General features: G+C 39.2%; 1 protein-coding gene across 4 annotated transcripts in view; it reads left to right on the plus strand.

The window, feature by feature from the left end:
- The window catches only part of golga2 (golgin A2), a 96,019-nt gene extending 75,562 nt beyond the window's left edge, over positions 1-20,457 (plus strand). For 3 of the 4 annotated variants that reach the window (XM_047044679.1, XM_047044677.1, XM_047044676.1), the window contains 3 exons: positions 4,682-4,788; positions 4,968-5,151; positions 18,249-20,457. In XM_047044679.1, coding sequence (XP_046900635.1) covers positions 4,682-4,788; positions 4,968-5,151; positions 18,249-18,532 — 575 coding nt within the window. In that variant the 3' untranslated portion in view covers positions 18,533-20,457. The remainder of the gene's footprint in view (positions 1-4,681; positions 4,789-4,967; positions 5,152-18,248) is intronic. The other variant, XM_047044678.1, reaches the window with a different exon arrangement.
- The last annotated feature ends 443 nt before the right edge of the window (positions 20,458-20,900 follow it).

The following is a 20,900-nucleotide window of genomic DNA, read 5'->3' on the forward strand; positions in this document are numbered from 1 at the left end:
CTCTCTCGAGCTATTCATTCAAACACTGCAAATTTGTTTTCTGAACATTTTTTTTGTATGATTTTCTGAATGAAACAGATGCTGATGCTTGACTGAGATGTTATAAAGCATCGTCTATATCTATGGACGCTGTTGCTCTGCTTAAGTGTAAAAATATGAAAGTTGCTGGTCAGCCGTGGTTAAAATGATGTCACCCGCGCTTTCAGACGTGTCGAAAAGCGGCAAAAAGATAGGCTACAGATTTCTTTTGAGATTTTAAAATAAAGGCCGAATCCCAATACTCCCCCTTACCCCTTCCCCTTAATTTACCCCTAGCCCTCGAAAGTAAGGGGTAAGGGCTACATAGCCCTAGGAAATGGGACGCCACTTAGTTACAGGTACGTCATCTAGCACATATCGATATCTCCAAAGCAAGTAGTGTTATGCACTGATATTAAACGAAATTCGCTGCTAATGGAGTTTATTTAGAACTGTAGACATGCTAGTCAAAGAAATGCGGGACTGTTGTGCAATTCAGAACTGTAACATTAGCGTACCAAACTAGCGATTTTTAGAAACGTTTCAATTAGGAAAATGGTTGCAAATATATATGTTCATGACTGTATATAACACAAAACAAGACTGTCATAATTTTTTTATCAATTAATTAAGCCGAAAATATTACATTTATCGGACTCTCTGGATGATTTGGTCGCCATTGTTGCCGGTCGCGCAGTTTTCACATAGCCCTAGGTTTCAAGTAAGCTCCCGATCTTACTTGGTTTTAAGGGGTGTATACCCCTTAGTCTTAGCCCTTCCCCTAGCTCCAAAAGAGTATTGGGACACCTCTAGCTCTCACAGGAACGCGCAAAACTAAGGGGAAGGGGTAAGGGGGAGTATTGGGATTCGGCCCAAGTCTGTTCAACTATCAAGCAGCAGTAAAGAAGGCAAAATGTATTTTCTCAATTAATTTCTGATAACGTAAAGTGATCAAAAGTCCTGTTTGATACGATTGACTCTACTCTAAACCCGACTACGACTATTCTATCTGAGGCCTCTTTTGAGCTTTGTGAAGATAAAAAAAAAAAAAAAAAAAAAAAACACTCAAAAATTGATGATATTAGAAGCTCCATTGTTCCCTCTGAACCATGTCACTTGCAACTTTCCTGTTCTATGAGTTGCCTGTCAAACTTTAAACCTGTCTCTTACACTCAGTTAGTTGATATAATCTGACCATTGACCACAACATTATTCTTAAATGGCTAGAATACATGGTGGGTGTCAGGGGCGCACTGTATTACAATGGTTTGCTTCCTACCTCGAAAAGAGGACTTTTTCTGTAAATTTAGGAAATTGTTCCTTGTCATCTGCACCTGCTCTGTTTGGTGTGCCCCAGGGATCTATTTTGGGACCTTTATTGTTTTCCTTTTATATGCTCCCCTTGGCCCTCATTTTTCAGAAGCATAACATTTCATATCACTGCTATGCAGATGATTTTCAGCTTTACCTTCCAGTAAGGCTTGACAACACTGCTTCATTTGATGTGTTATTGGAATGTGTAGATGACAAAGAGGTGAATGACAAATAACTTTCTGCAGTTAAATGAGGATAAAACAGAGGTTTTAATTCTGGGTTGCCTGGCAGATTCCACTCCTGCTCTGAAAGCCCAGTTAGGTCCTCTCTCGGGGTGGAACGGTACACTTTAGTCACGGTTCGGTTCATACCGCGGTTCAGACATCACGGTTCGGTACGAGTTTGGTACTATGGAGGGAAAAGCAAAACAAAAATGCTGAGGATTTTTGCAGAGCAGGGCTCCAGACTAACTACTGTACATGCAAGTCTTAGCTAAATGTCTTAAATGTATGATGCGCTTGTCGATCAGTCCTCCCACACCACGACACGATAGGCTACTTGCTGAGCAACAGCGCAAACACAGGCAGGGATACAGTAGCAGCAACGCTAGTGCTAAATAAATGTTATCACCCTTGCCTTTGCAGCTGTCTTGCTGTTTTTGATAGCTAGCTATCTCCCAGAAGTTAATAAGCTAAACTAATGTTTTACTATAGGTAATCACACATGTTTTTATGAAGTTATTTACGTTTGTGACCGTGGTTGCTAGTTAGCCACCGTTAGCTTTACTTTTCTCCGAAAAAAATAAAATAAATAATTCCTAAACCGTCAAACGGAACACTTTCACGGATACAAGCAATGCAATCGGGACTAAGATTAATATTTTGACACCGACAACCATTTCTTTATTCAGACATTTAAATGCCTCAGTATACCATTCCAATCTAGTGGGAAGGCTTGTAAGTCAATAGGTAGCGACCTAGACCAGTTAACCACTAGTAGTCTTGCTATGAGTGCTGCTACAAAGTATGGAGGAAGATTTGTGCCTAAATAATTAAAAAGTGAATTGTTACAATAAATAATTTAATGTAACACAAATAATTGTGTCCAAAGAGCTTATGAGATCAATCTGTGCACAAAACAGATTGTGTCCATATATTGTTTAACTCCCATGTAACATCCTTATAGAAGTCTGCAATGAAGTGTAACAAGTTAACTTAATCATTTGATACCAGTCATATACCGTATTTCTTCGATTCAACGGTGCAGCGTTTATTACACAATGATAATTTTTGGTGCAGCGTTTATTCGAGGGTGGCGTTTATTTGAGGGCCACGTTTAATTACTAAGAGAGATTTATTGAATTGTAGCTTAGTGTAAAATTGAAGCCGCGCGTGTCTACATTGTGAAGAAATCTGAAGCAGCATGCCAAAACGTTCGTACACTTAAGCTTTAAAAATAAAAAAGTTGCACGAGGTATGTTTTGTCTGTATTTCACTTTGATGAACATTATTTACATGCTGCGCATGTCATTGTATATTCATATTAAGCTAATGTGGTCTTTATTTTCTCGTTATTCTGTGGGTTTATTTTTCACGGTGGATTTGGAGAAACAGCTTCAAATAAACATGTAGCAAGAAAGCCACTCGTGTCTGCCAGTGCTTCAAGGGAATTATAGTACACTTGTGATTTACTTGTGTAATAAATAGTGTTTTAATTTAACCTATTAAATAACCGTTGTCAGATTTTTTTGGTGCAGCGTTTATTTTCACAATGTTCGTTTTTGGTGCATTGTTTATTTGAGGGCGGCGTTTAATCGAAGGAATATGGTACAAAGTACCATAGTATACAAATGGGTGGATATCTTCAAAAATATCAATGACAACATGTTACCAGCACGCTGTGTTCATACCTAAATCTAGCGTTGATCTGTTTTCATTTCTCTGTTTCTTTTTACGTGATGAATGAGGTTAAGAACAAAAATGGATTCAGCAGAAACACTTCAACAATATAGACTATCAAAGCCACCTAACCTTCTAGGGGTGGAACGGTACATGTATTCGTATTGAACCTAAACTGTACGCTTGCATTCAAATTAATCAATGTGTGCGGAACTACTTTTAGATACTTCTGTTCTTTAGGGACACCTAATCTGTTGCCCCGCTTTAGCTCTGAAGCTCTGATTGGCGCCGCCGTGAGTCAGAGAAGTCCAGCAGCATTAAGGACAAGTATGGCGAGTGGTGGCGACCCACAAGAGATGGAGGACCCGCCGGCCTCTAAGTTCGCAAGTTTGGGAAAACTTTGGTTTCCCATTCAGTTACAGTAGTACAGGCGAGAGAGTGGTGGATAAGACAAGCACTATGTGTCGGCGTTGTTCAGCAGTTGGGGGGTATGTGAGTGGAAATACATTTACATGTATTCATTTAGCAGACGCTTTTATCCAAAGCGACTTCCAAGAGAGAGCTTTACAAAGTGCATAGGTCACTGATAATAACAACAAGATAGCCCCAAAGCATTGCGGGTAACCAAAACAAGAAGCATACATTGCGAACAACCAAAAGATAAGTGCCAAAGGGAAAAACCATAAGAGCATGTAGTTAAGCAAGTTGCAATTAAACAACATGAATCTCTAAGTGCAACTGTACCTGTAGAAAAGCAAGCAACAGTAAAATAAAAATAATATTAACTAAAATAGAATATTTCGCAGCGAATACAACTGTTTGAATCAGCTACCATTAACCAACAAGAGCAACAAGTCTCTAAGCAAGAGTCATTGTGATCCTTGAGGAAACTAGCATTTGGTTCAGCAAACCATTCCTAAGTACCGTTGTACTCCCGGAACAAGTGCGTCTTGAGCCTTCTCTTGAAGGTGGAGAGACAGTCTGTGTCTCTGATGGAGGTGGGGAGTTGATATACATTTCACATGCTAACGCATATAACGCATCTGGATAAGAGCGTGTGCTAAATGACAAAATATGAAAAAATATCTGACGTCATCACCCAGGGGCGCCAATCATTGGAACGAGACAAACAAAACTGTCCAACTTCTCCTCCCTACAGTGCTTAACCAGCCTTTAGATACACATACAAATGGCCAAAATAGGGCCGTGACTTCAGTGTACTGTTCCACCCCTATAACCAACACATGATGAAGACTGTTGTCCTGTCCTCTGTTGGTTGGCTGTGGCATGGCTCATCTTACCTGCAATAAGAGGGAATTGTTTGTTCCTGTAATCACAACTGGTTAAAATACAGCATTCATGTTGAAAATGTTACAAAATTCTTATTACTCCTAATCTCACACTCTCACGTTTCTAAATGAATGTGTGTGTGTGTGTGTGTGTGTGAATAGGGGAGTACATAGCCTTGTACCAGAACCAAAGAGCCATCATGAAGCAGAGACACATCGAAAAGGAGCAGTGCATCAGCATCCTTGCCCAAGACAAAGAAGAGATGAAAGTATGGTTCCAATACACACATGCACCTCTTTTAAAGAAAAGGGAGCTGAATGGTATCCATTGCTAACCTGCTCAACCACAGAAATATCATTTGCGCAACTCATAAAAATGCAATAATGGAAAAATGTACTTGAATAGCATTACAGTTCACTATAAAATTTTGCACATCTGCCACTGCAGGCCAAGTTGTTGGAGCTGCAGGACTTGGTGATGCGTCTGGTGGGGGAGAGGAACGAGTGGTACAGTCGCTACTTAGCCACCATAACAGACTTCAGTGCCATAGCCAACCCCAACCCACTGCCTGGTGGAGAAGAGGCAAGAGAGGATCCCTTTGCTCAGAGCCGCATGGAGCTGAACAGGCCAGGTACATACATTAGCACATACTATCTTGCAACTTCCACTTGCAACAGCATTAACATCGTCATGGATTTATTTAATGGAATTTCCCCCTTGTCTGAAAGAATTGCAAGTTGACCACACTTGTATTTTGTTCTGCATGTTGGTGATGGTCATCTTTTATGAAAGTGCAGATAATAAATTTTGTATGTAAAATAAAGTATCATCCATTGTAATTTGAAAATATTTTAAAGATCCTGTAAAGTGGAATTGAAAATAATTTTTAAGTTTATCACACCACAGTTGTGAACTACCCATTCAAATTCGACTGAAAAAAAAACACAGACAAGTATGTTAAAGGCTTTGAAATCGTGAGGAAATCAGCAGTCTTCTCTGCTTGAGACTGGGGGGGCATGTCGCCAGAATGACCTGAATCTCCGCCCCCTCAAATTCATTGAATTTAGCAACAACAGCAACACTAGCTAAATCAATGGCAGATATCAGAACAGACCTACTTGCAGTCTGAGTGTTTTATGTATTAATTACTTTGTCTTTTTATCGTACCAGCTGAGTAACCGAATGCAACCGTCTGTGATCTGACGTAGATAGGTCGCTATGACGTAGATAGGTCGTGGTTTGGCTCCGCCTATACAAAACCTGAGCTGAAAACAGAAGAGAAACTGTTCAATGGTCCAACTCCACATTTTAGTGCAACAAAGTTATCGCGCTTTGCACATGCTTTCAGGAACTCAATTCACACGTATGTTATGTACTGAGAAGCAAATCATGGAATTTGCTTAACTGGATCTTTAAGTAGAAATGCTTACTTGAATGTTGGACCCCTGAAATCAACTAGTGAAGAAAATCCCCTTGAAAGACTTTGACCTTTTTCACACTTTATACAGGCAGCTAATGGAGAATGGGAACAATAATTGATTAACTATACCAGTGGTTCTCAAAGTGGGGGTCGTTAGACAGCGAGGGGGGGTTGCGAGATGATTTCCAGAAATCAAGGAACATTTTAAAACAATTAGAAATAACATATTTTAGCCAACATTTTAACAAATAAAAAATAGTATTTAAATTAATGCATGCACATAAAAAAGCAATCAGCCTTTTTTCCATTCACTGTAAGTACGGCAAACCATCTGACATCCAACCAGGAGGACGCATTAGTTGACATGTCAAGCGACCGAACATTAAAGGCAGCGTTCTCAGCCAAGACACTGGCTAAGTTTTGTATTTCAGTGGAGAGGGAATACCCATGGCCGCGGGCACTAGTGGTGCTGAGGGTGCTGCAGCAACCTCTGACAGCACGAGAATTTAAAATAATAGCCAGGCTAAGAAACGTAAGGGTGGGGCTGAAAAATTGAGACAAAAAGACATCACCTTCACTAGACAAGGTTTTACCAATTGAAAAACGGCTATGTTTATTTTACACAAAACTCGAAAAAATATTTTACGCTCAAATAAAGGCCAAAAACATTGGCATGCTCGCATTAACTATCGAACTCCTGAACTAGCATCACATCAAACTTAGAATGTGCTTGCATTAGCAGGTTAGCTCTGGTGGCGTATATGGGGGCCAGTTCTGTTGGGCCAGGAATTGAACCAGCAAATTTCTGATTAATAGCCCGACTCCCTAACCGCTCAGCCATCTGACCACCGATGTTGATATTTTGTTTGCTATATACATGAAAGCCTTCAAAATCTGTTACACTATTTGGATTACTTTGTAACATCACATGAGATGCACTTGCCAAATAACAATATATGTACCATATATATGCCCAAATCAATGCAAATTGTTATTATAATGAGGACATACACAATATCTCTCTCTTATGCGTTTTAGTACCACAAAACTGACAAAGTTGTCAAGCATAACAAGGCTATGCAGATCGCAGTAAAGCAAGTAACTGTAATGCGATTACTGAAGTTATCAACAGTGATGTTACAGACAAATGTAATCTGATCACGCGTTACCCCCAACACTGACCATGTATGGGTAAAGTATGTAGCCTTTTCAGTTGATAATGCAAACCAAATGGTGTACCAGAGTTCCCGCGGGGTCTTAAAAAGTCTCGAATTCAGAACTTTACATTTAAGGCCTTAAAACGTCTTAAAAACTGCCAGATTTTCATCCGAGGTCTTGTCAGGTCAAAAAAAATGTTTACATTTACATTACATTTAGTCATTTAGCAGACGCTTTTATCCAGAGCGACTTACAGTAAGTACAGGAACATTCCCCCCGAGGCAAGTAGGGTGAAGTGCCTTGCCCAAGGACACAACGTCATTTGGCATGGCGGGGATTCGATCCGGCAGCCTTCTGATTTCTAGCCCAACTCCCTCACCGCTAAGCCATCTGACTCCCACGAGTTTACCCTCGTTCATTTCCAGAAACGCTTGGAACTCTGCCCAAAAAATATTCAATTCGGTTACTAATGTGATTGCTTTATCTGTAAATTAAATGTATGCTTTTTCAATGACTGAATTCATTTTTTCAGAATTTCTTTGATTTAAAATTATTTTTGGTAATGCCTCGTGTAGATCTTAAATTTAAATATTTGACTTACTGAAACCTGCAAGAACCCGGACCTACAATAGATGGAAGCCAGCAAGAGGTCACAAAACTATGCACATCTATCCATTTAGACTGGATGTCTGCATTAATGTGTTTGTTATAATACGACTAGCTACGCAACATAGCAAGTTAGCAACTGCTTCCTACTTGAATTATATCCTTTACAACGAGCTAGATAGAAAAAACATCAGCTTGTGGAATACAACAACAGTTCATGCTTTCATCTCAAGATCATCAATTGACATATCAATATCATCATCAATAGTATGTGTTTAAAGCTGGGTTAGACAAGTTTTGCAAAGCTAGCTATTTTAGCTTCTGTTTGACATGATTCAAACTAAAATATCAAAGCAGTAACCAACATTGAGTGGAGGGACAGAGTGCACGCAGGTAGGTAGACAAGTAGCCTGTCAAATCACTAGTCAGGGTACCCCTTAACGATTGGTTGTGTTTATTACAGCATTGCAACGTCCACAGATGCCGGAATTATTTTAGATTACCGTCAAACCTTTAGATATATTGGTTGCTATAAAGACATGAAGTTACTTTTGGCAGATATTACAAAAAATCATTTTCAACCACATTGCCTACCCTGCCTTTAACTTGTGGGCATATATACTTTACTCAACAGAAAGGTTTCCCTGAGGAGTTAAAGCAAACCAAACAGTTTTGAAGGTATAGAAAGTTTTGTCAGTCCCGGAAGCAATACATCACGAAGCGGTGGGATATTTAACAAATAACCAATGGGTGTCACTGATACGAGGTGCAACATACAGGGATGCAAACGGCGCGCTTTCCGTCGCCTCCCGCTTTTTTCACGTCAGTTTGGTTGACTTGCCTGAATCGTGCTGAATCGTGCTGATCCGAAGAGATTTTTTTAGGGGGGGGGGGGGTCTGATTATAATTGCACCAACAGTAATTCTGGATTGCGTCCACCGAACAAGTAAATATGAAATAAGCAAATCAACAGTAGCCTATGCGCGCAAACGTGAACCACTGGTGTTTCTTCTTGCTGCGTATCTTTTACTGTCTGCGGTGGGTACTCAATAAACGGACTCCGGTCCGGATGCGGACCGCAATACCTAGACACAATTCATTGATCCGTGATTTTGTGCTATAGCCTATATTTTTTTCCTACCAGATATATAGCTTTATATGTTCCGTGTCCAATCTAAAGCTCCAATCAGGAGCTGTAATAACTAATCACCATGACAACACACTCACTCAACGTTGGCCGCAACCTCTGTGTGGGTAACGCAGGTTGTGTGTGTCCTTCGCAACAACGCAAGCTAATCGATTTGCTGACGGTAGCTAGCCTACCTGTTTCTTCCTTCCGCATTTGTGTTGCCGGTGGGGAGCACAAAACCGATGTGTTTAATCTGCAATGAGACGGTTGCCCTTGTCAAAAGTGGTAGAGCTAACATAAAATGTCACTATGACAAAAAGCATAGACACTTTGAACTAAATTACCCACACAACGCTGGTCTATGGGAGAAAGATGCCCAGGGGCACGGGCACTGTGCCCTCCTAAACCTAAGTCAATTTTGAATGGGAGTCAATGGGAGAGGTAAGGGCCAGAAAAATAAACCATGGTCCGTTCCGGACCCTGGACTGAATGAAAATTTGGTGAGTGGACCTTTTGAGTTTCTAATTAAGTACCCCTGTTTTAGGAAAAGTCGAGCTTCCCTTGCAGTCTTAAAAAATCTCCTACTGTCATGGATTTTATTAAGAAGGTGACCAAGGAATACACAGCTTGTGGCAAGTAGAACAAACTACCTCTCAAAAGTAAGAACCTACAGGCCTTGTCCTCCATTGATCTTGTGGTGAGGGGCCATTCCCAGGCTGTTACTCAGCTGAAGGAGTTGGCTAGGATCATCAACATTTAGTGCCCTTAAAGGTGGCCGGGAAGAAGAGGAAGGAGGAATAAAACCAGAAGAAGTGCTAGACAATTTAATAAGAGTTTATGTCTCGGAATAAAAAATGAAATTGAATGTTACAAATTAGTGTCGGTGTATTTTGATCTTCAGAATGTAATTTAACTCTATATGCATATAGGGGTGGGCCAGGGATGTCAGGGGGTTGGTGGCAATGTAATTATATGGATATTTGCCACGGGGCGAGGGCTTCAATTACCTCTCTTTTTTGACCTTACATGTGTTTGCATCCCTGAACATAGATCAAACACAGATAAATGCTAATTATGCTAAATGCTATATTTTAGGAATATTCTATTTTAATATGTCACAGACAAATTCGGGGACCTTCTAGCCGCACACTCGAAAACAATGTACAAAGGGTTAATTCATTAATTCATTACAACTACAGGTCAACTGACTGGTTTAGTAACTATGTAACACAAATTAAACCTTGGTTAAATCAGTATATCCTAAAAATAGTTTAGTTTTTAAATAATATATTTGTTTCTGATGACACTCGAGTGGGGAGAAACATTTTGTTAATAGGCTAATTTTCATGCATCCAAAGCCTGTTTATGGAATTTGGATACTTGAATAGTGAGTTTAGTACATTTGAAATCACAAGAAAGTTGAAAATGTTAACCACCAATTTTTTTATTTTATTTTGGATAAGGAACCAAATAGAATTATTCCTTCCGAAACAGGCCTTGATCCAATACATTTTGAAGATGCTGTTGATCATATACCAATCTAAAGCAGTGTTTCCCAACCTTTTTTCAGTCACCCCCCCCCCCCTTAATGAAAAGGACTTCACTTTGCATATCCCGAATTCTCCTGATTGAGGAACGTTTATAACTCTTCCCTCAGTTCGTAGAGTCATGCTAAACCTTGCCGCGTGATAGCCATCGATGCCAGCTCTGATGTTCCTCTCCCATTTTCTCGCATACAATCGAAAATAGACGCCTCTCAAGTGGGCGTGCCTTAATGAAGTTAACTATCACTACCATCTACGAATCGAACATTTGCCAAGAGCTGAGCGTGCGTGCCCACTAATGTCAGTCAGCTACAAGGAAAATTCGTTGAAGGCAGGGACGGACTGGGAGTAAAAATAGGCCCTGGACTTTTATCCAGACTGGCCCACCAGAACCAGCCCCCGTATACGCCACCACAGCTGCCCTGCCATTGCATCCACATTCTGTGTTTGATGTAATGCAAGTTAGGGAGTTTGACAGTTCATGCGAGTGCGCATGGCACACAAGATACATTTTTGGGCCTTTAATTGAGCGCAAAATTCTTTTTTATTATTATTTTTTAACTTAACGCAGTTTTTCAATTGGTAAAACGTTGTCTAGTGAAGATGATGTCTTTTTGTCTCTTATTTTTCAGCCCCTTAGTTTCTTAGTCTGGTTTTCGATGTGTAAGCGAGACAAAGGGGGTGGGGTAAGGGCTGCACAGACGTTCATTTGGAGTAGACCAACCGGCCTTGGGGAAAGGGGGGCCGGCCAACTGTGTCGCTCAATTTTCTGCCGACATAGTAGTAAAAAAAAATCGAATTCTGTTGAAGGACTTTTACACGGCACCCCTGTTCTCATCAGACGTTACCCCAGGGTGTCGCGGCACCCCGGTTTGGAAACACCGATCTACAGCATTTAACCTCCTCCAAAACACTTCTAATTATTGTTTTTCTTTTAATATACTTCGCCTTACCTCTCTATTTGCAATTAAATCAAATAGTGTCAATTGCAGCACAAATATTTGAATTTACATAAAGGGATGAAGTAAAATACAAGACCCTTTAGACCCAGCCTTGGAAAACAATACACAATATATATTGTGTAGATATATTTCATAAAGAGTCAAGAGTCAACAGTTGAAGATCCGTGTTAGACTTTTGAAATCAGAAAAATCTCAGTACCTGTTTCAGAAGTTGATTTGTTCATTAAAATTCCTAAACTGCTTGTTTAAGTAAACTTAAAATATGTACTCTGTACACTGCTCCTATATTAAAAGGTCTTAATTTCTTACACAAAAAGGGTCTTACGATTTAAAAGTCAGTTTATGGCAGTCAATTGGACAAATCCAACATAAATGGAACAGTGGTTACATTGCCAACCAGGTGCCTCCCAAAATCGGTTTGTCCTGCTGATGAAGAAAATTACGTCACCCTGCTGAAAATGATTGAGATGGGTTACATTTATGGAACTATCTAATTGAAAAGTGAATGTCTCAGTTATTCCTTATATTATACTCTAAGTTGTATTATGGGAAATATGATGCTAAGCTCTGACTGAGTAAAAACAATAGAAGTGTGAAACGTTGGTTTTAGCAAAGGAGGATAGGGAAGTACCACTCAAAGGAATGCAGAGGCCTAGCCGTAAATTAGAATGTAGACATATGGCCGACCTGCAGGAAAACTCCTCCAAACCAAGTCTGAAACTGTCACCCAGGTCAGGCCTAGGTCTGTGTCTAGGGGTTTCCTATGTTTATAAAGCACAAGCATCCCATACCAACTAGAAGACAGCCTAAGATGTGTGTGCACCCAACACGAGCCTGGACATGGTCAGATTTATGTAAGGACAGAGATGCCAACGTGACACAACTTCTGTAATCAGAAACCCTAGTATAGGGGCCAATTGGGTGACAAAGCGTAGAAATGGTCATCAACAGAAAGGTACCAATAATGTGAGGATGCATAATGTATCTGTGACCAACAGTGTTGTACCAATAGCAAAAAAATTACACAAATAATAGGCAGAAAATACAGTATATAAGAGGACGTTTGGAGAGAACTTGCCATTCTGCTCTTGGAAGCTTACTCACTTGGATACCTTTTTTTTTTACTCTGTGTTGGAATAAACCTTTGCATCAATACTCTGAGTTTCAGTGCATCTGTTTGGACTTAGCCTGATTTTTGACTGGTTTGGACTTAGAATAATTTTCAATGTTTGGACTTAGCCTGATTTTTGACGGGTCAACACTTAAAATAATTTTCAACCTTTGGACTTTGTTTATTTCTGACTTGTACGGATTTAGGATTTTCTTCACTTCGAGACTCTGATTTATTTTCACTATACACGGGAACTGGCAAAATTATTTACGACACTGCCCCATCCACCTCCTCTTTCTTTGTATTTTTTTTTTGACATGGCTTCAATTGGTTCATAAATTAACTGGCAGACCGTATAGCCAATGAAATCCTGAAAACGGCAATATACAGCTTTAAGGGTATAACCTTTAACTTAAAAGTAGAAAAAATAATACAAAGTTATGCAAATAAATAAAAGTACATCCAACTCAAATACAGTAGACTGCAAAACATTTGGGCTTGACATCAAACGATGAATGTGAAACCAGAGATCAACGTTTCAGCTTTCATTTCCAGGTATTTACATCAGGATCTGATGCACAAATTAGAAAATATCACCTTTTTGTTCGAACCCACCCATTTGTCACGTGAGCAAAAATATTGGAACATGTGACTGACAGGTGTGTTTTGTGGCCCAGGTATGTCCTATTACATACATTATTCAATCAATAAATACCACTGAATGTCTACACTCAGGTTCAGATTGGGTAAGATAGGTTTTGTCTATGCAGACTGTATTCAGAGGTGAAAACAACATGAAAACCAGAGCGCTGTCTTTGGGTGAAAAACAAGCAATTGTGAGTCTTAGAGAAGATGGAAAATCAATCAGAGCCATTGCAGAAACATTGGCCATAGCCAGTACAACCATTTGGAATGTCCTGAAGAAGAAGAAAACTACTGGTGTACTAAGTAACAGACGTCGAACAGGTAGACCAAGGAAAACATCAGCAGTTGATGACAGAAACATTGTGAGAGCTGTAAAGAAAGACCCTAAAACAACTGTTAGTGAGATCAGCAACAACCTCCAGATGGCAGGAGTGAAGGTATCACTATCTACTGTTCGCAGAAGACTTCATGAACAAAAGTACAAGGGCTACACCAGAAGATGCAAACCACTCATTAGCAAGAAGAATAGGAAGGCCAGGCTGGAATTTGCCAAAAAGTACAGAGATGAACCTCAAAAATTCTGGGACAAAGTTTTATGGACTGATGAGACAAAGATTAACTTTTACCAAAGTGATGGAAAGGTTAAAGTTTGGAGAAAGAAAGGAACTGCTCATGATCCCAAACACACAAGCTCATCTGTGAAACACGGTGGAGGTAATGTCATGGCTTGGGCTTGCATGGCTTCTTCTGGGACGGGCTCATTAATCTTCATTGAGGATGTAACACATGATGGCAGCAGCAAAATGAACTCGGAAGTCTACAGAAACATTTTGTCTGCCAATTTAAGGAAAGATGCAACCAAACTGATTGGCAGAGCCTTCATCATGCAGCAAGATAACGACCCAAAACACACTGCCAAAACAACAAAGGAGTTCATCAGGGGCAAGAAATGGAAGGTATTAGACTGGCCAAGTCAATCTCCAGACTTAAACCCTATAGAGCATGCATTTTACCTGCTTAAGAGGAGACTGAAGGGAGGAACCCCACAAAACAAACAACAACTGAAAGAGGCTGCAGTGAAAGCCTGGGAAAGCATCAAAAAGGAAGAATGCAAAAGTTTGGTGACGTCAATGGGTCACAGACTTGCTGCAGTTATTGAAAGCAAAGGATTTGCAACTAAATATTAAGTCTTATTCACTTAAATATGTTTTAAGTATATCTGTTCCAATACTTTTGATCACATGACAAATGGGTGGATTCAAACAAAATGTGATATTTTCTTAGTTGTGCATCAGATCCTGATGTAAATACCTGGAAATAAAAGCTGAAACGTACATTAAAATAACAGGGGTTACTAGTGGGAAGTATCAGAAATAAATACTGATTAATCAGAAAAAGCACACCAATGTATTTATGCTTCAGTTGCTGTGTGACAGCAATAATGAGTGATTTGGATATGGGATATGATGGGGCACTTTTAGAAAACACCTGGATGTACACTGTGTACAATATTCATTTAGTGGTATTATGATCTACTTTGGACTTGGACTGGATAAGGCTTCATGCTATGGTCTCATTGTGCCTTCCAGCTAATACCTCCCACTTATAGGCATCTGCAGGCATCTGTATGCACAAAAGAATTCTGGCGGAAAAAAATATTTCCATTTCATTGTATTGAATCGGAATCAGAAGGGAAGCTTCTGTTACTCAAAACCAGTAGCACTTAATAGGATTCTGACAACAGGCCAGATACCACAACCATGCATGTATTCCAAATTGTTCAACAACAGCTTGATTTACTTTTGGTATGCCTTGTTTAGGCCAATTTGACAGGATCATTAAGAGGTTATTAAAAGGCTACTAGTACAAACAAAAAGGGAGAAAGAGGGCATCTTTGTCTAAAACCTCTTTGAATAACAAAACATGGAGACGTACCACCGGGCAAAGATGTGCTACTAGAGATATTATTTTAAAATGCATGTACAGTCAAGACTGTGCCAAAGTCAAAGTTATTTAGAGTTTGATACATAAAGTTGTGCTCAACTGTATAGAATGCCTTGTAAAAAAAAAAAAAGTGAGAGCCTCATCGTTGACTCGTTCTGAGTAACCTAAGAGGTCAAACACCAAACAATATTATTTGAGCTATTTCCCTTCTTATAACCAGATTGGGAGGCTGATGTAAACTGGGGTCGAATGTGTTAATTAATATAATATATCCTATCTACTTCATTTGTAGAGGTTACACATGTAATACAATTGATTTATTTTACTAATAATGCGTATTGTAATCCCTTTGACTTTGAAAAGTCTTTGCTGAAATGTATAACACACTTTATATACTACACTCATATTTAAACAATTCCCAATTGAAAGTCTGAGAGATATTAGTTTTGTCTGAGATTAAATTATGCCTTTAATGTAGGGTGACCAGAAGCATGACCCTGAAAAGGAGGACACTTGGGTCCAAAAAGGAGGACAAACCCAAAAAGTTGTTGACCTGGGAGGATGGGGGGTCTTAATTAATTTGTCATTTTAGTAAGTCAACATTTGTAGTTTGAATACAAATGTAATACTTCAATACAAGTGCACTGATTTTCTGTTGTCTTAGGTGAGACAAGTTTAGTCAAAAGATAAATAAGAAAATAAGACGGTACCATTCCCCAAACTATTTCAATTGTAATAGAAATTAAAATATATAATTTGGTCAGCTCAGCAGCGGTTGTTTTATCATCAGCTGTTGTTGTGTTCGAGCAAAAAATTATGTGAAGGAAGAGTGCCCGGAAGAACTAACATTATCCTTGTGCCGTTGTGTTGCGCAGGCATGGCGCTCTAAAGCCCCTTTCCCCCTACTACTCACGTTTATATCAATGCGACAGAGTTTACAGAGGCATGATATTGATCTTTGCTGCTCTCAAGGTCTTTCTTTTTGGCATCTAAAAGCCAACGCGAGTGGTAAATTGCGACGGTGGGCAGGAAGGGTCCAAAAGGAGGATAAAAGGGCGAAAAGGAGGACACGCAACAGCGGTACAGACAAAGGGCTGGAAAACCGGACTGTCCGGACAAAATCCGGACATCTGGTCACCCTACTTTAATGCCTAAAAAGTCATTAGGGTCTTGCAACAGATAGGTATTTAATTTCCAATATCCTGACTTCTTAAAGGAAAAAATATATTGTTGAATACTCACTCATTTATTGTAACTCACTTGATTCTAGGTACACCATACCTCTTGATATTTCAGAAATGCATTTATTTGTTGTGTATTCGCTTTAGAAAACATTCATATTACATTCATTTTACCATTTCAATTATTGTTGCCGCTACTGTCATAACATGAATTGCCATTACCTGTCTACACACAAATGTCCATGTAGTGAAAGAAATGCACTTCATAGAATTCAGTTAAATTGTCATAATTTTGCCTATGCTATACATAGTTTGCTATATATATATATATCTTATTTAGGTTATAACCATCTGAATTACATACTTTTGCAAGGGAGCCCTTGCGACATCTGCGAATCGCAGCCTTGAAAGGCAGGGAAAAAACTGCCAAATGCGCAACCAGAGGAAAATAGTGGTTATGCAAAGCGCTCAGCGTTCGAACTGGAAAACAGATGTAATCGTTTCTGCTTCTCACTTCTGTACACATCTGCAGCGCTAGGTAATCCAAATAACTTATATTGACAGGGAAGTTCAAGGATTTTATAAGTTGTATTACTCTCTACATTAGGCTAAGTGTGACAGGAATAAAGTGATGAGTTCATATAACGTTATAATAGCCTAACGTTAGACCGTTTCCCAGGAGGTAGCACTAACACTAGCTCTACACATTAACTACAACGTTACAGTAGGTTACATAGCTACACAACTAGTGCTAAGTTATCAATGAAATATATGAATTCAGCAAATTAATTTAAGAAGCTCATTTTAATTTAGTGTCATATCCATATCATTATTCTGGTTTCTATAGCTAGGACCTATCGTTCCTAGAAGGAATTACGTTTACTGGCCTACTACTAGGCCAAAAAAAAACATTAAAGTTAGCAGGTGTATAAGATTACGCTACAGACAAAATTGACCTGTAAATAAATACTGTCACACTGGTAGTTGTTGCAGTTGATTGCTAAACACTGCATTCTTTGAGTCCACTTGGACTTCTACAGGTACGGTCTTCGTTTACCTGTTTTAATCGTCTGCGAGCAAAAAAAAAAGGGTACTCCCCAGGGTACTCGGGGCTCTGGAAGTCTGTTTGGCAATCCTGTGTACATGGGAAATTGTAATTAAGGGTAGCTCCTTTAAACACCGGCTATAGTAGGTGGCCTTTACTACACTGTGTTTAACTCAAAAGCGGCCGGCTGGAAGTAGTTACATCTGTTTTGTAGAACCCGGGAAGAATGTTGCACATAACCCCTATTGCTTTAAACTAGCTTTTGTTATTTAAAAAATCATACATTTACTGGGCGATAAAACACATATCTAGGATAAATCAAAGCAGGATCCTGGACTTTTAGTGCAAAGATATATATATTTTTTTTCTTTACTACAGTGAAATAACCGGCGCTCAGCGCTTCTAATGATTAACACAAAAACAATAACACCCTGTCTGAATGCGTGAAAAAGTCTAGAATCTTTCAAGGGGGATTTCTCTGCTAGAGCATTCCAAGTTTACCAACATTCAGCTATGCGTATCTTATTCAGCTAGTTTCAGATTTCAATATATGATACATTTTTGAAAGCTTACAATCAGCATTTTTACAATCTTTAAACATTTTGAAATTACGGCCCCTTTTCACCAGAGGGTGTCATAATTATGTCTCTTGCACAATGAAAAATCCCTAATTTAGTTTTCTTTGGGTCAGCGCACATGTATTTCATTCTGCTAATCACATATAGCTGTGAAATCTAAAGTTGTTCTGACCGTCTCGTTGATAAGTTAACTTGGCTAACTGTTTGTTTTGACATCCATGTAAAATGACATTATGCAGTTGGATGAAAGTCTACAGAAAATGAAGATGTGCTACCGGCTTTTGCTAAACAATGCTTTTCAGATGTGTAAAGCTTGCATATACACAGCCTATTTCAGAACCCATACAAAATCAATTAACATGTTCCCATTTATCTCATTACCTGGAAAACCTCCACCTTTTTCAGAAGCAATGGAGCACTGCACTGTCATTGATCCCGCCTCGTATCCTGCTCCAGGGTTCAGCATCAGCCTCACCCAGACCCAAGTCCCCTCAGTGGAGTTGATTGCCCCCAAGCCCCCTCACCTGCTGGGGGAGGATGTTACAGCCTGCCAGATCTTGAAGCTCCTGCAGGAGATCCAAAACCCCCAGGGGCCCACTCGCTCGTCTCCTTTCTTAGGGGCCAACCCCTGCATCCCGTTCTTTTACAGGCCTGACGAGCAGGATGAGGTCAAGATCCTTGTCATCTAAGTCCCTGCTGTTGGCACTGGTAGTCCAGAGGTGATGTTGAAGAGGTGGTATGTGCCCTATGAATCCTCACAGGTACAGAGTTTGTGAAGACAGTTCTTGTGTTTTTGACTTGATACTCGATTTTTTCAGCATCTTTCCTCTTCCCCAGTCAGTTAAGAGACACAAGTTTGTGTATGGGTTGTTTGTTTTTTACTCTGTATTTTGGAGAGATTGACTTTCTATCTATCATATTCTTATTTGAGAATATATAAATGATATTTCCACCTTTTCCTAATTCATGTCCTTCCATTCTATGTCCTCTAAAACCCTAGTACATTTACAACCTCCATGATAAATCTTAGATGCAATAAAAGGTCTTTGTAGACAAATCAGCGGCAAATGCGGTTTGTTCTTATTTGTACTCCTAGTTTGTACTCACTGTGGCAGTTTTTCTTTATTTATCAGACCCACATGCTTTTCCTGCCAAGAGCAAAAGGTTTGAATGTAGCAGATCTTTCTCACTTTGTGCATTCTTGTGAGATAGAATGGTGGATGGGAGTGTATAAGCCAGCAAAGACTATTATTATGCCCGGGATTGCTGTATACTAGGGGGCAGTATACTAGTACAGCAGTTGGACTAGAGGTGGGTTGGAGTCCCAGGGTAGAAGGATCTTTATCCTCAGTACGCGTATAATAGAAGTTTTGGAAAAGTCAGAAAGATGTTATGAAAACTTTTTTAACTCTTGTATTTGGAGAAAGATTCGTTTTTGGTTTAAGCACAGTTTAATAATGTAATGAAAGAAGACAATTATTTAAATGTTTATGGCCCTAACCTACCACTATCTTAAACTACCTAAAACTATCATTTCTATCCATCTTTCAAAGGAGTAAACACTGAAGATCTGGATCTATACTGTAGAACCTAGCTTTTACTTATGTATTTGAGTGAGCTAGGTAGGCTTATATCCCAATCATCATGATATGCATCTATGCATACTGTCCATATTTTGTGTCAAAGCACTCAGGGATGAGTGACATCAAGGCAGGGTCATCATCATCTTAATCCTTCTTTTCTGCTTTTTTGGTTGTTTCCCTTTCTTCATATCATGGATCCTTTGAAATGCTTACAAGGACTAGAGGAAGTTGAGATGTACTGTAGAAAGCGTTTAAAGATCACGGCTGTACCCTATGACTGGACAGTAGTTTTCCTATAGTAAAGCCATCTACTGGTTCTATGGTCAAAGCGAAACCATGTGATTTTATAGGCTTTATATACTGCTGCCCATTCAGGCTGAGGTTTCCGTTTGTAAGACTAAAGAGATTAATCTAAACTGTGTGGGGGCAGAGTGCACAAATGACAAGTAAGCATGCATGTAAATAATAACTGAGAGAGTTGTATTAATTCTAGTAACACAAGACGAAGCCAGTTGATAGACTGCATCGGGGAGTCTTCAGACAGAGTAGGCAAATGTTCAATAGTTAAATAAATGGCAACTGCTCAACATATCTGCTCTGCATTCATGGTCAAAACTATAACACCCTACAGTTCTGGGAATATTCTTTGCAAAGTATTCATTAATGTTTATTTTGATGCATCCATTTAGCATTATAGTTGAACCCATGTCTGGAAGATCTCAATTAAGATGTGATCACCACTTTTTTACTACTTCACTGAGAGTCGTCATGATCATGGTTATTTGTATGACATCTTAGTTGAAGGGTACATAAGATATGCAGTTGGGTAGAAATGTGTGTGTGTTTACCTGGTCTACAGTGATGCAGCAGCAATTATACCCTAAGCCCCAACAGTTACTGGATTTGTGGTTTCTATTGGAATTGAATGTTCAACACTGTAATTAAATTCCTGGTTTTCTTGTATACATATTTGTTTTGTTTTTCCTTTGAAAATATGAATTTGAAATTAAACCTTTTTTTGAGAGATGAGATCAAACTTGTTCAACTTAATTATTTTTTTCAGCCCAAATGCATCAGCTTCCATTCATCTTCACAGTGTGTGTGACAGGCTTTGAGGCACGCCCCCTTGATATGCTGATAGTTTGGGATAAGTGTATTATCCCAAAGAAAAGGACTGGCTAATGACAAGTGTAGCTACGAATTAACTTTTCTGATGTAACTTGGTATATCGGATGTCATTCTGCATTTGCTGTAGCGTGAACTATTGATGAATGTAGCCTATAATAGCCTACACCTTTTTAACCCACCCAAAATCACCCTCAAATAGTATATTTTCCACACTCAACTAATGTTTTTTTTTTTGTGCATTTTGAGCAAACTGGTAGGTGAAAAAGTGAACCAAAAGGATCTCTATGTAAAATATTTGTACATCGTGTAACTGTAACACATTATGTATATTCTTTTTGCCAGATGA

Source organism: Hypomesus transpacificus, chromosome 22 (genome assembly GCF_021917145.1).
Source record: "Hypomesus transpacificus isolate Combined female chromosome 22, fHypTra1, whole genome shotgun sequence".
Taxonomy (NCBI): domain Eukaryota; kingdom Metazoa; phylum Chordata; class Actinopteri; order Osmeriformes; family Osmeridae; genus Hypomesus; species Hypomesus transpacificus.